The sequence below is a fragment of the Gymnoscopelus microlampas genome, assembly GCF_963454915.1.
Source record: "Gymnoscopelus microlampas genome assembly, chromosome: 10".
Taxonomy (NCBI): domain Eukaryota; kingdom Metazoa; phylum Chordata; class Actinopteri; order Myctophiformes; family Myctophidae; genus Gymnoscopelus; species Gymnoscopelus microlampas.
Genome location: NC_139947.1, coordinates 33,343,442 through 33,359,021, shown reverse-complemented (window position 1 = coordinate 33,359,021; position 15,580 = coordinate 33,343,442). Strand labels below are relative to the sequence as shown.

General features: G+C 44.1%; 1 protein-coding gene across 4 annotated transcripts in view; it reads left to right on the top strand.

The window, feature by feature from the left end:
* Nucleotides 1-15,580, top strand: part of rerea (arginine-glutamic acid dipeptide (RE) repeats a) — a 174,532-nt gene that overhangs the window by 58,024 nt on the left and 100,928 nt on the right. For all 4 annotated transcript variants that reach the window (XM_084070209.1, XM_084070210.1, XM_084070211.1 and 1 more), the window contains one exon: nt 14,465-14,984. In XM_084070209.1, coding sequence (XP_083926335.1) covers nt 14,609-14,984 — 376 coding nt within the window. In that variant the 5' untranslated portion in view covers nt 14,465-14,608. The remainder of the gene's footprint in view (nt 1-14,464; nt 14,985-15,580) is intronic.

Genomic DNA, 15,580 nt, shown 5'->3' with positions numbered 1-15,580 from the left:
TATTTATGCATAGAATCTGCTGTTACGTCTGAATTATACATTAGCCAATGAATAATGCATCAGTGCCATTCCTTAATGATTACTTGCCAGGCAGCGAATGGTAATATTTGCTGATAAATTTACTCATTGATCTTGCTTATATTAAGCTGGTTGTGTGGAATGACGTTTGCCCTACTTTGCATTTAGGGTACTCTTTTAGTCAAGGATGTAATCAAAAGCAGGCTATTTGTCTGTGTTGTCAAATGAGATGTTTTTTAAAATGGGAAAATCAGCCCTAAGTAACTAAAGCAATAGGGTTACCATCTGAATTCTCTACGTCTGAAGTGCCTAATGCTTTATTCACACTAGACTAGATATCGGATATATCCATTTGCTTTTCTAACATCTTGATAAGTTTGTTCTTTGGTCTTTGACTTCCTGTAGAATGAGTTTTTTTCCTTTTGATCTCAACACATTAATATGCAGTGGTAGTCTTGTCTTATTTTGTTGGCTTTCAAACATTACAGGAAGAGGCGGAATGTTTATTGCTGAACACATCATCACTAGACTATAACTAGAGCATTGGTGATTTAGTCAGTTCTCGGTAAAGGGCTTTTTTCATGCTACTTCTTTATTGACACTGGCTTTAAAAGCCAGGCAGAGCCAGATTATTGACACATTAGGCGAATAATGCTCTGAGAATAGTGCTCCTAATCCCCTAAGCATAGCCTGTTACTGTGCAGATATATTGCTTGTCCACACAATGAGAAAATATTGACTTTTTGTCACTCACTTATTTGATTAGTTGTGTGGGTAACTCTGCTTTTCATTTGTCGCCCTGGCAACATAAACGGGAAAACACACCGACAGTCTCATTCCATGCAGTATTGAATAAGTGGAGCATTGCAGGCTATCATCTGGAGAACCTCTTTTTTTTCGTAGATGACATGTATTATTGTGTTAATTTCTTATGCTATGTTGATGAATTGAATACATAGGACCACAATGGAAACAAGTCCCCAGGACTGTTTTGTGATCTCCTTCTAGCCTTAATGTCTTACTGTACCACGTGCTGTTTACATTTCTGACTAATAAAGTATTCAATCCAGACATTTCTAAACGGACATGAATGTCTTTATCATTCAAGGTGATTGTCACCTGTGCTAGTATCCACAAGATTCCAACAACCTTTATCTCTGCAGTCAGTGGGTCTGTGTGGGAGTGTGTGGGAGTGGTGTAGCCTAACAATTTCACTTTGATATTACAGCTTAGTTGAGTGAGATTTGTCTGTTTATTTAGCCCACTGTGTGGGCTAGCTGCTGCACTGCCTTTTGTTTTCTGTAAGGAGACCGGCTTAAAGTACTCTACTCTGCTCCCATGCCACACATAAGCCCGGTCGTAATGAAAGCACCTTCCATTTAATCCAACTAGATTCATCAGTGGCCTTGTTCTTCCAAAAATAATGAGGTAGACAGGAAGGGCTGCCCTAGGCAGCGTGTAGGGAGATGATCTCTTTGAACCGGCAAATCATTCCATTTTTTTTCTGCTAAAAGACAGGCTAATGACTTGGCTTGATGCGTGTCAGTGTTTTAAGTTAACTAGTGTTAATTCGGAGAAGGATCTAATGGGATTCATTGTCAAGCAGGGCAGAGGCAATGAGTGAGAGGCTTGTGCGCGGGTGGGGGTAATTGTTTTTGCTGGCGGTGCCTCCTCTGGAAGAGATGACTGCACAATCCAGATATGTAAACAAGAGGGAAGTGAAAGGCGGAGTGCTGTTACCTTGTCTGTTTTGCCTCGATCAACCTCCTTGACGAAACCAGATCTCAGGGCTGCACACACGCTGAACGTTGTTTGGATTCGAATGGACAACGGCATCTCTTTGTACACCGCGCTCTGTTTGGCAAAGCATTTCAGACATGCAAATCACGTTGAAAATGGGGATCTTGAGGAAATCATTAACTACCACAGCACAAGCCAGAAAACAAAGGGCGAGTTAAAGACAACAGATGCTGAAAGTGTTTGATTCTGTTTACTGGAGCATGACACTTGTTTAGTGCAGCGGAGAAACGCAATTTATTCACGCTAGACAATGATGCCTTCTCTTGGCAATGCACTGCCAGTCATCTGCTCTCTGGCAGCATTTAACACATGTGCAATATTCATTTAATGTTTATGCATTCATTCTCAAACCTCAAATCTCTCGGGTTGCCCAAGTCTGATGTCACACTCACTCACACACTTCAGAATTGGTTCCCATTTGCATTGTACTGGAAGGCTATAACTCTTATCAGGCTATAGGAGGCTAATAGATGAAACCATAGTCCTAATTATTTTGTGATATTTTATTTTGTCAGATGTTATGAACATGATCATAATGCATTAGTGAATTATTGCAGGGAAGGATCTGCCATCCCGAACCTTTTCTTTTCTTTTTTGTAATATAAGCCTTTATTTATATCTCGTTCCACACATACATATTACGACGTGTGTCTCAATGTGTGGAAAAACACCATATAAACATAACATAAACATTTGATAGGAAGTCAACAGATCATTTATCCAAGATATTTGTCAGCTGTGATATTTGGGGAAAAAGTTACTGTATAGTATTTTTGCATCATCAAACTCGATTTAGCTTTTTCCAACAAGCGTGCATTTTTAAATTACATTAGATTCAGTGTCTTAAGTCCTCACTACTCTACAACTGTACATGGTACAAGACTGTAATGGCACAACACGTGCAATTACAGGTATGGAAAAGACCATTTCCATCGTGCATTTCAGACTACTAGGCTTCTATACTGAGAGGACAGGCGCAGTGGATGGATGGGTGAAAGAGCAAGTAGCATATTGGTACAGTGTTTTGTACCTGATCATTATCACCACTAAGATGTCCACAGCTTTGGGGCTTTCAATCCATTTCTAAATTCCCAAAAGCTAAAAGAATGGTGGATCAATTGGATTCAGTTAGAGTTAAATGATCGATGATTTCCATTGTATCTTTATTTCCATAGAAAAAAAGAAAGGGAGGAAGAAGGGGGGGGGCAAGGTGGAAAGGAGATGAACAAGAGAACAAAAAAACAAAACAAGTTATCTACATATTTACACATGTACCTGAGATAAGATATCAGTTGTGATCTTGTGATTGGCCAAAGATCAGCAATATTATGGTTATTGTTGTAGATGTCATGGAAATGAGTGAACAACATTTTTGATATACATTTTCTCTCAAAATTAAGTTGGGTTCAAACATTTATCTTTTATTGATTGTACCTGTCAAATAATGAAATAATCTATACCGCCATCAAAGATTATGAATTTATGGCGGTCCGGGCACTTAGGCTCTAATGTAGCCTGACAGTGCATCGCGGCTTTACTGCATGTCTCTCCCCATCTCTCTCTCCTTGTTTCCTGTCCATCTCCACTTAAAACTATCAATAAAGAATAAAAAGCCAAAAGATATTTAAAAAAAATAAAGGATACAGGATACAGTTTGGCTGTAATTACTGATTGTATGATTTTCTGATGTGGATTTTTCAAGGCTGAGCCGATTACAATATTTTGGAACAGGTACAGGCCTATATCAACCAATGTTTTCCCCTCTCTCTCAAAGACTCGGATCCATAATTAATGGAAACGAACTCTGTGACCTAAAATGAATCTGTTTCCACTGTCTGCTCACGTGCTTCTCATTCTAGACAGGCATGATTATTGTTTTTTCCTATTTGACATTTCAAGCAATTTACTGACCACTTTAGTAGTAGTGCTTGAAATGCTCTAACAATGCATACTTATACTTGTTATGCATTCAAAATCCATGTAAATAATTTGTTATTACACCAGAACCACTGTATGAACAAGATTTAAATACAACTTTTGAGGGAAAAAAGTCAGCTCTTTGCAGCCTATGCCGATATGGCACCGTATCGTTATGGTATCGCAAGTTATATATAGATGGAAATGATATATTGGACTATCACTAGCAGCTAATACGAGGAAAATAACAGTGGAACCTTAGAGCCCAGGCCTATACAATTCATTGTGGTGTGCTGTGTTTACGTGAGCTGACACTATTGTGCTGAAAAAGAGCAGCTTAAATTCCACCAGGAAACAGTTTGGTTTTCAGGGTTGGTATGTGAGTCAGTGTCGGGGCAAGATTGGACATCTGTCTGCTAGTGATCTATAATGCTCCCAATCCCTCCTACAGACTGTCAGCTTTGGCGCTCCACCAACACACTGGTTGCCATAGCGTACACAGTTTAATCCTCAGTGTTTTAATTTGACCATTTGTAACTCTGAGAGTGTGCACTCTGTTAAATGAACACTGAAGATTTTACTGTGTACCCAGCCACCCGCAACACTGGTTTATCTAGCTAGCAATAACGAGCAGCGAACTGAAAAAGAGAACAGAAACCAGCAGGACACGGAGCGGATAGGCGATGAGAGACCTTACGGGTATCCCCTGCCATCGTAACTCCACTGCAAAATGGAGTTCTTTGTTCTGATGTGGTTCGGGAGGGCATTATAACAAGGTAGTGGTACATCATTGTGGTCCTCAAAAACACTCTCACTCACTAAATGCAATCTCTCTCTCTCCCTGTCGCTCTCCCCCCCTATTGGTGGAGATCCTCTGTCTGATAAGGCTTCACAGAGAAAGGTATTCCTCTGGGATTGTTGTGGAGGGCTCTGTACAGTTCTGCCTCACGCTGATTAAAGGAACACTTGTAGATAATCCTTTTGAATAAATGGGCCTTTGTTGTGGGTTTGTGGGTGGGTGGGGTAGCAGCCTGAAAAAGCCCCAGATTTTGATTTTTCTTTTTTTCTTCTTTAATGCTTATCACCTCTGTATGATCCACCACTCTGCCTAGATAAATATTTAATGATGGGTTGGCTGAAATAGAGCTGTAACTGACTGCTGGTGAGAAATGGAGCTTCTATTTATAAGATCCCATACTGTTCCATAAAGTAATGGCATTGGTAGACAGCCCAAGGTTGTGTGTGTGTGTGTGTGTGTGTGTGTGTGTGTGTGTGTGTGTGTGTGTGTGTGTGTGTGTGTGTGTGGGGATGAGTTCTCACTTTTTTTGCTGCAGTGATATGAGGGAGAGAAATGCACTTCTGTTATTGAACGTTTGCTCATGAATCCTTGATGTGTGTATTCACTATTCATGTGTGTGCGCATGCATGAGTGTTGAGCGACCGAGGTCTGTGCAAGAGCACTATGGTAGAAATGCACGACAGCCAACACTATCCAGACAGACGTAGTTTGCTTTGACTGCATCCCCCAAGCAAAACAGCTGTAAATTTACCCTCTACTACCTTAGCTGTGCTCTATTTCATTTCCCATGCTCTCCGCCCTGTGGGTTCTTGTTTTATGTCATTTATGTCATGCAAAATTGATTGTGAAGGCTTGCATCAATGCCTGCTGCAATGAAGCCATCATGCTGCGAAGGTAGAAGACCTAAATGTCAGTGCTGTGCAATAACATCTTATTACAGCGTAGTTTATCAAGATCAATAAGTCAGTTAGTCAAGGAGCTGGGTAGATTTTTTTTCCTTACCTTGCTTTCTGACTGACTGACTGAATAGGACCCTTAAATGGAATACAGACTTTTAGCCTTTACTTTTGTTGGCAAGGATTGTATAGTGAACGCTATATTAGGGCAGGAGTGTTACTGCATAGCTTGTTTAAATACCGTTGTAGACTCACGCTTGATTCATCCTGTTTACTCATTACATGATAGCTCTGGCAGAAGCAATTACTTTATGCTTTTCAAGCACCGAGCGTCTTGCTCCCCCTGCGGATCTTACTTATTCCAACTGGAGCTCAGGCCCCCATGGCTTCCAATCAGTCCTCTGAGTGGCACACGCTAACATTGTGTCTTCTTTCGGCCTAGGAAGTAGGTGGGTAAACACAGCAGAGTCCTTGAGGCACTTCCCCATCCCAGCTATTGGATTACCAGCTGCCTTCCCCGGCCTCATCTGCCCAGATGAGTGCCAAGATCAATGGAGCTCTTAGTGCAAAGCTAATTCGATCAGGACCGGCTTTGCTACTGCTGATCAGAGATTATTTTTTTGACGTGAAACAAAAACTTAATCAAGTCAAGCCCGTGTCCAATACCCCATATTTTCGGCTGCTCTGACTCCCATAGACATCAATTAGGAGGGATTTCATATTCATTATTGAATTGTTGGGCTGGCCTGCTGAGTACGGGTGAGGAGATGGAAGGGGTGAACTGCTGCGTAAAGTGATCCGGCTAGTTTTGCTGAGTGTAGCAGGAACGCTGCCTCTTCCTCCAGCAGAGCAACTGGCATCATAAATAAGCTAAGAGCGTGTTTTTAGAGGGATGAGGTGTCTCCCGCTTTGATGGTGAGCAGAGAGAACAGGGTTGAAGGGCATATTGACCCTCTTGTTCTAGAAAGCGAATAGCAGACTCTCCAGTGCCCCCCGTGTTCCCCATTAATTATTGTTTGATGCTAATAAAGGAGGGGGGTTGGGGCGTATTATGAAACATAATTATTCATCATGGCATTTCCCTCTATGAGCCTTGTCCCGCTCTCCCTCCTCTCTCTTCTCTTCTCTTCTCTGCTCTATGCTCTGTGAAGAAGAGGCCAGGGCTGTCAGTTTAGTACAGCGGGCAAAGATGTCCCTTCAGCCTTTTAAGGAGGGGACAGGAAGGGTGCAGGGTGAAGGGCGCCATTTTCCAGAGTGATATATGAGGAGAGACAGCAATATATGTAAGGAGCTGCTGAAAGAAAGATAGGAGAAGGTCAAGACACATTACACTCCAGCCATTTATTGGCTGAACACAGTCGGACTTGGACCTATATGGTTGCTTAGTAGCAAAAGCAGTTTTGTGCGTGTGTGCGTGTCAATGGCCTACACATTTCTAGATTGACATGTGCATATACACCTGGATGAATGCAGCACTGTGGTGAATATGTTCTCAGTGACGTTTTTATAAGCTCGCAGATGCATCAGCAAGCTCTATTTTAACAAGGCTGTAGCGCCACAAACCTGCCTTCCTAGATTTTCCACAGAGCGTGCTGTTGCGATGGCAGAGACACTGGAGGCTGATTTCCTATGCATGAGCGTAGCATATGGTGTGCTTAAACACAATGGAGGCAGGGGGATTACTCAACGATTGTGTGGCATAACATTGTGGTAATGGGGTGGTGTTAAATGGTTTGGAGGACTCCGATACGACCCAGCACTATGTCAGGGCTCCTTTATATTCACTTCTCAGTAACCCATATATTAGGGAGGGGGGTGGCCGTAAAGGTGGAATTTTGTTTACATGTGAACATTATATTAACCCCCGAGGTTGTGCAGCTTGTGTTATGGGGAACTTTTGTTGTCATTAATTCCCACATCCAACTGGGTGGAGTACAATTCAGCAAGATTGTCATGGTTAAAGCTTGACATTAACATTCCAAGAATGTCTGAAGCTTATTTGCTGCAACTGAGCCAAGTGTCTGGCTTGGTTCATCTTCAGTTTAAAAAAAGGCCCGACAGGGCCTATCCCTTGCTGGAGCTATGTTATTTGAGTTGCTAGGTATTTTTACTGCCGCATTGTTGTTGCACGGTGAACCACATACCATCTAATCAAATACATTACAGTTGTTAGCCGTTATAAGATGATGAAAAAAATATGCAGACTGTGTTTGCTGGAGGCATAGAACACTATCAGTTAGGGATCAAGTCTCCATTTCACACATGAACGAACGGAGTTAATCTGCGGATCGGTACTGTACATCGCTTAGAAACCGGTCTCAGCCCTCCCAGCCATCACACCATTGTTCTCAGACCTACTGCGAATGTTTTCTGTAAACAGCTAGCATTTCTTAACAAAACTGTTTTAGATGAATACCTAAAAATAGCATTTGCTTGTGGTAGTAGTGTACTGTGTGTGACTCATACAGATGCACAATGTTTTTTTTTTTTTAATTCTAGGTATTTATATCCTGTGTGTCTGTATAGCCTGTGTGTTTGTGGGTGTTTTTCGGGTGTGCCAAAATGGCACAATTGTATTAGGTCTAGTCCCAGTCACTACATGTTTTATGAGTTGTCCTAAGAGGATACGAGAGCTGAGAGCTCAGATCCTGCTGGTTGCAGCAGTATTTTCATCACCCCAGGTCACTTACCCCCACCCCACTCCTCACCCATCACCCTGCCCAACCCCCCTCGTGTGGGTTTTTTTTTAGTGAGGGATAGGAAACACGTTCAGAATGGGGCAGTGTTTACAACATGGACTTGTCTGTGGCTACAGTTTAAATAGGGCAGCGAGCAGCAGAGAGGCCGCCCCACAGACTCATGATTCATTATCATTCCCCTTCATGTGCACTGTGGTGGGTGCTTTCTCTTCTGCCGAGGCTCACTGGCCCACACCGCTGAGATGGATGGATGGATAGATAGATGACAAAGGTGTATGCTGCACTGAACCCCCTCCCCCCCATACACACACTATCGCCCACACACAGACACACAACCCGAAGTCACCTTCTCCTGCTGACTGTTTTCCTCGTCTTCTCTACTCTGACTTGAACAAACAAATCTCCAACAGGATAATGTTCTCTGCCAGTGTCTATTTGCAGTGTTTCCACATTGACTTGAGTTATAGCACTGGTTGCGAGAGCTGTGGCTGAAATTAGCATGGAGGGTAAACAAAGGGGGATCTTAGGTTGAGAAGACTAATCCTTTTTTTTCCTCCTTTTTTTTTTTACACATGCAGTTGTAGTTGGCTGGATGGTTAGCGGTTGCAGGAGAGGCATCCACCTCTGAAACAAAAGCCCTCCCTAATTAGAGGTAATGCCATCCTGTGGTATATCTAGGGGTGGAGGTGATACTGGCTCGGGCCGTTATGGGCTTTTGACTGGAGGATTTGTCCCACCCCCATCCCATACACACCCACCCACCCCGGCCGACCATCTGCTCAGGGGATGGAGTGGAGGGCACCACCAGAGAGCTAAATAATTTAGGTGGAAAAATGTTTTTCATGCTGACCTAATGGCATTGTTGCAACAAAGTCCTCTTTAAGACATCCTTCAACGCCCCTGCCGATCCGTGCTGTCAGTTGTGAAACCTCTGAGCTGTCTTATCTGTCACTCTAATCTATTTATGTTCATTTTCCTCTGTGTTGGCATGTCACTCTGGCATTGTGATTAGACTAGCTGGAGGACATAGGGCAGCCTTATGAATTCCACTCCCCCTTCTCTCACACTCATATTTAGATTTAGCAGTTGCAAGTGAACTGATGGATAGGATCGTTAAACTGATAGGTAGGCTAGGGGTAGACGAGAGGGGATATTTGATTGCAGAAGATTGCTGGTACTGGTACAAGATTGAGTGCTCAAATATTAAAATCTCAAGAGTCCTTGGGTTGTAACACAATCAAGATAGGTACAAAAATCAAGGTTTGTTTTCCCCTCAGAGGTAGGGTGTTATGTTGGCTTGACAAAAAATATCGTTTTCTTATTTGAAAACCATATGCCTGCTGCTAGTGCAGTAGATAGTTTCCTTTTTTGCAAACATGAAATATTATGAGTTTTGTATTGGATAAGATATCTTGTCAGTACATGAGAGGCTTCAATGTGTCCCCAGTGTGTATTTATGCCTTGCCTGACCCCAGCTTTACCTTGGATACATTTCATTATGATGACATAATTCACCCAAAAAATGAATTGTCAGTGTCTCTCCAGAGGTGAAAGATACTGGAGAAGCCCTTTCTGATCAAGCGCTTCATTCACACGGGGGAGAAAGCGCGCCGCGCAATCCAGCAGAAACTCAATTAAGCGACAGATTCATGGTAGTGCTGTCTGGCCACCACATGCTTCACATTCTCCAGCTTCTCTCTTATCAATGACACATTGGGAGAAGTCCTCCACTGGACCGCCTGCGATTACATTTCTCAAGAGTGCCTCATTTAGAGGAAAAGGGAAGAGGCGACAATGGACAGCCCTGCTTTTTCCCTCAGGGGCCATGTCAAAACACGATGCTGTGTGAAGGCAGCCTGAGCAACTGCAATGGCCTTCAGGTACTGTCATGATGTACCTGATATTAGGCTATGAAATGAAGTCCTGCTCGTAAACCGTAGGCTGTGGAGATACCCCCTCCCCCACAGTGCCATTTGGAGCTCTCCCAGAGAACACACAAACAGGGAATATAGGAGGATTTAGCTTTCTCTTGGCGATGGACTTGAGGCTTAAACCCTGTCGAACACACAGACTGATACTTGTGATTGTACCTGGGGCATTGCACACCGAGTAGAGTTGGCCCTAGTGGCCACCGCAATGTGGAGAAATTCTGAATAAACTGTATATATCAAGGCAAACTTTGGTTGGTTGTCTAGCCTAATGCTTTCAGACAATGGCAGTTCAATACTCCTCAGAGTGCCACAGTGCATGAGAATGTTTTGTTGTGAAGAAACACTGCCTTCACCATTTTCCAGGCAGGTTTCAGTGTTCATGTTTGAAAGCTGCAAAGCTAAATTCTCATGAGCATGGCTTTTACCTAGTGAACTAACCCCAGATGCTAACTAAAAATAGAGCTATTGTGAACACGGCTTTGGCAGAGAAGATGTGGTTACTCATCAGTGAATTGAAGAAAAAAGTAGAGAAGGCAAGTGCCTTTGCCCTGCCAATGTGAACTAAAGCAGAGATGGGGTTCAGAGAATAAAGCAGGCTATGATTCACCAGGTAAGAAAAAGCAAGCAGGGTGCAGAAGACCACAGAGAATCCCTTATGAAGTGGCCTGCCCCCTCTGCCTCCAGCTGAGCCTTTCATTGTGCTGTTGTTTCTAGGGGGCTTGGATAGCAGCTTAGATTAGATCGCACGGAGTAATGGATTGGAGCTGACAAAAAGCTGCTCCAGCTCAACATCACCGCAGCGAGACTTCGTGCACCGCCCAGGATCCGACTGGTTTATTGGGATCAATTTGAGTTGCCCCTCATTGTTAATAACCCTGTGTGTGTTCGTGCTAATATTGTTCTCCTCTAATCTGTATTCATGCGAGTATTTCATTCAATCCCTTCCGTAAAGCCGGCCCTAAATCCTTGCCAATCATATTCTGCTACTTCATAATTCTCCAGTTGAATATGCTGTGAATGATTTTTCTCAATCTTGCCACCCCTTAAAATGAACGGTTTGCCGCGCCGTTTGTCAGTGTCTGTACGTTCTGTTTTGCATTTAAATGTGGACCATCTATCTTGTCTCTGTTCTTTGTTTCATAATGTGCTATAGGCACAAACATAAAAGATTGTGAAATTCAAAACCCAAGATAATCAATTAGTACATTTTAGAGAAACAAAAGGAACCTTCCGCCTAGCCCTGCCTTATATCTACTCTGGCAAACTGGGCCAATTTGGCTGTTTATCCTTAACTAGGGTTCGATTGAAGCCACTGAGATGAACGTGTATTTGGGTAAACGTGGGAGTGATTTGAATGAATAAAACATGTCTCTTTTAAAATGCCTGTTGGGTAAAGCGGGAGTGAGAGAGGGAGAGAAAAGCAGTGTTTAGCAACAGAAACCTGCTGTGTGGCCATTGTGGGGGATGATGTGTTAATCGAGCCACAAACTGTGTGGTTTTTCGGGCCAGAGGTCTCATTTAAACAGGCACGGAAAAGAGAAATGTATTTGAGCGAGGCCCCGCTGGCTGCTAGCCCTTGACTCTATTGCAGTAATGTAAATGGTGGATTAGGTGCCGTTGGCTGAAACCCCCCCTTTTCTCTCTCTCTCTCTCCTCTATTTCTCTCTCTCTCCAGCCGCTGCCCCCTCCTTCTCTTTTCCATTAAGACAGCTGGTTTCTTTCAAAGGGTCCTGGCCTAGTGATTGATGTGTAATAGCTGCAAGCCTCACCTGCCCCCTCACAGTGTTATTCATCGGCTAGGCAGCCAGCACCGCTTTTTACTGAGCACTTTGTTTCCCTGGCAGTGGGCGGGGAGGCCTCTCTTTTTTCCCTTTCTCTCTCAGCCATCACACATTATGACTTTTCATTGCTACAATATTACTACTTCACTTCATACTGACTCGCTGCATTTTTTCTCGTTTGTTCAACTTCAAATTGCTCTTTTGTCCACATCAAGCTATAGTCGTACTCATGTACAACAATTTTAGACTTAAACCCATGAGCATAGTGTTAATTAACTACCGTCAATTCAGTTAAGCATTTTGGTACAATTGTACAGTATATGCATACTGCAACATATCCGCACCGTTGTATAACTACAATGCTTGCTGTTCCACCAGCATGCTAATTAATTAAATACAAGACTAGGAACAACACGGTAATGTAAAATATGCCCAGAAGCACGCTAATGACAAGGCCCTGATTGTAAAGTTGCTGGTAGAGGCTCCTACCGGTCGCCTAACATCAAAGTAAAATAGGCTAGCCCTCCATTCTCAACAGTTGAGAGTCGTCATTGCTTTCTGTGGAAGAGGCTTATGTCACTGATTAGAGGAGAGAAGAGGTGCTTAGCTCACACACAGGCTCTGGCAGTCCCAGGATTAGAGCGCTGCTATCAAATGATACCTCCGTCAATATTTTCATGTTCTTCACACCTCCAACACACACTGCTGGATATGGAGGCCGAGCGGGCGCAGTATGTGTTTTGGCACACCGTTAGGGTGTGTGTGTGTGAGAGAGAGCAAGGGTAGGAATGTATGTATGTGTGTGGGGGTTTGTGTGTTATTTCCCTCCTAAGCCTGTGGGTGAGTGTGTTTGTATGTATGTATGCGAGTGTGCTCAGCAGCCCAGTGGTCGCCGTGGTAACTCATCATTAGATGATTAATAAGGGCTGTGATGAGGCTGTGGTTTAATCGAGCCCAGTGTTTGTGTTGAAGCCAGCGACAAGAGCAGCTGCCCTGTCAGTTGGTGTCTGCTCAGGAGATGACAGGCCCTGCCGCTGTCAAACGCACCTCAACCATTGCACATGTGCCTGCCAGCCAGAAAGCTTTTCATTCTTTACTTTTCTTTCTTTTGCTCTTTCTTTCATTCTTTCTTTTTGCTATTTCTTTCGTTCTTTCTTTTTGCTCCTTTTTCTGTCTCTCTCTTTCACCTTCCTCTTTCCCTCTCCTCAACTTGCATCCTGCTCTGTCTTGTCTCAATAAATGCTCATCTTCCTTGCAGACACACTGCATAATTTTCACTCCGAGATGGTATTGTGCTTTCGGCTCCTTCTTGCCCCCTCCCTCCCCTTTCCTCTGTCCCCTTCTCTCCCTGCATTTCCCCCAATCTCTCTCTCTCTCTCCTTCACTCTTTCTCTCTGCTGGGCTGCTATCACAGTCTTGGTAACACGGGTGCTGATTGCCAGGTCTGGCCCCTCTGGGGGCTGTAATAGCTATTTCTAGTTAATCTGTAGTGGGGGGAAAAAAGCAAACACTGGCAAGTAAGTGAGAAGCCTCCTTTGTAGGGCTGCTGTGTAGGGGCAGTGTAGTGTGAGCAGCTCACTCCGAGGGCTCTGCCCACTCATGTGTGCGTTTATGCGGGTTTTCATTATAGCCTGGGAAGGTGGTAGCTGGCTCTTTTTGAGTGAATGATGATAGGCTGAAAATGGCAGTGGGCTGGGCATGGCAAATCACTGGCTTCACACACACTCTTTCTCTCTCTCTCTCTCTCTCTCTCTCTCTCTCTCTCTCTCTCCTTCTCTCCTCTCTCGCTCTCTCTCGCTCTCACTCTCGCTGCCAGTGGATTGCCATGTTTTCCCCTCCAGACCTGTCACTTCACATTAGCATGGTGATGACTGTCAGCCATGGCAGAGGGCTGGGTCACAGTCCAGCCAGCCACAGTGTACACACGCACGCACAAAAACACTCGGAGGCAGATAGATGAATAAAAATTTAGCCTGTTGTCATCGCAGCTGCTCACCAGAGGAACAAGCTAGCTAGCTAGGGTTTACTACAACTCTCCAGTGGTGCTGTAAAAGAGGCACAGTGTCGTGTGCTGAAAAGCCCCTGGACACGGTGTCTCTGAGGAATCCTGCTGCCTGTGTAAGCCTTCTATCCTCAACCAAAGTGTGCCATGCAGCCTTTCTGAAGATCGCTAATACAGCGGGGAATCCCCCTTTAGGTTATTGTAAGAAAATACATGCAGCGCCTGTCTCTTTCTCCTCTCTCACACTCCCCTCTTTTTTTCAATCTCTCTCCCTCTTTTTTTTAAACTCCCTTTCCCTCCTCTCTCTCTCTGAAATGAGGCGAATAGACTTGAGCAGGAGGCTTGAAGGTTGTGTTCTTTTGATAGAGCTGCTCAGCGCTCTCCAGAGTATACATGACTGTGGAGGAGAGTGCTAACAATTACTCTGAGGTTAAGAGCCAGCACAGCTCATTGCCTGACTTCCAGGAGCTAATCTCTAAGTCTTTTCCACCACCATAAAAAATGACCCTTTTCAGTCACAAACATACCCACGGTAGATATCGCAAATGCCTGTTGACTTACTGCAATGTCAATTACCACATTCTCACTCAATAACGTATGTCTTTTTTTTTATGTCCACAGCTCTTCTGAAACACTGGGGTTGTTGGTGTGGCCGAATTTTCCCTGGATTTGACCGGTAAATTCAGAAGACTGAAGCCCAGGCTCACAGTCTACCTTTCACGGAGGCCCAGCCGTGAGAGGACTGAGGAAGGCACGTGGCGGATCATGACGGCCGACAAAGACAAGGAGCGGGACAAGGAGCGTGACCGCGACAGAGACAGAGACCGCGACAAGAGGGAGGGAGGAAAGGCCCGCCGTCAGGACGGCGACCGTGCCGACCGGGACGCCGAAAGCGCCAGGCCCCGGCGTAGCTGCACACTAGAGGGCGGGGCCAAGAACTATGCCGAGAGCGATCACAGTGAGGATGAGGACAATGAGAACGGCAACAGCAGTGCGGGAGGGGGGGGCAGCGGCACGGCCGAGGATGCCGGCAAAAAGGGCAAGAAGAAAACGCCCAAGAAGAAGTCACGCTACGAGCGCACAGAGAACGGAGAAATCACATCCTTCATCACGGAGGACGACATCGTTTACAGACCTGGCGGTAAGTGACTGGCAGCCACTGTGGGCCAATCGCATTGTAGACGTGCAGTGACCATTACACACACGTTTATCAAAGTAGATCAAATCATTGAATTACTAAGTGCTACATTGCACTAATTCTGCTCTTATCACTTAGTACTTATTGTACTCGAGAGGTTTTGGTCATAAAAAACAATGTCCGATATGAACCATTATGGGTCATTTCCCAGTTAAACTAGAAAGGGGCAACATGTGATTCCAATTTGGGGTTGATTGGATGTTGTGTTCATGATATATGGTGTTTTGTATGGTAAGAAATGGGCCCTCACACTAATTTTGGTAGCCAAATACAGGCAAACAGTGAGTGGCATATCAAAACTCAGTTTGACGCTCATTGACACATGATAGCTTTGTGACGCTCCCTATGTGTGCAAATGAAATCGCTTTTGGCTCATTGTTGTTTAGAGGGCCCTCAATGTGATTACAATTTGGGCTTGATCGGATGATGCATTGAAATTATTTGTAAAATGTCCCCCAAACGTCTACATTCCAGCAAACTTTGGAAGGCAATTGTAATCAATTCCAATGGAATATGAATAATCTGAATGATACATGTTT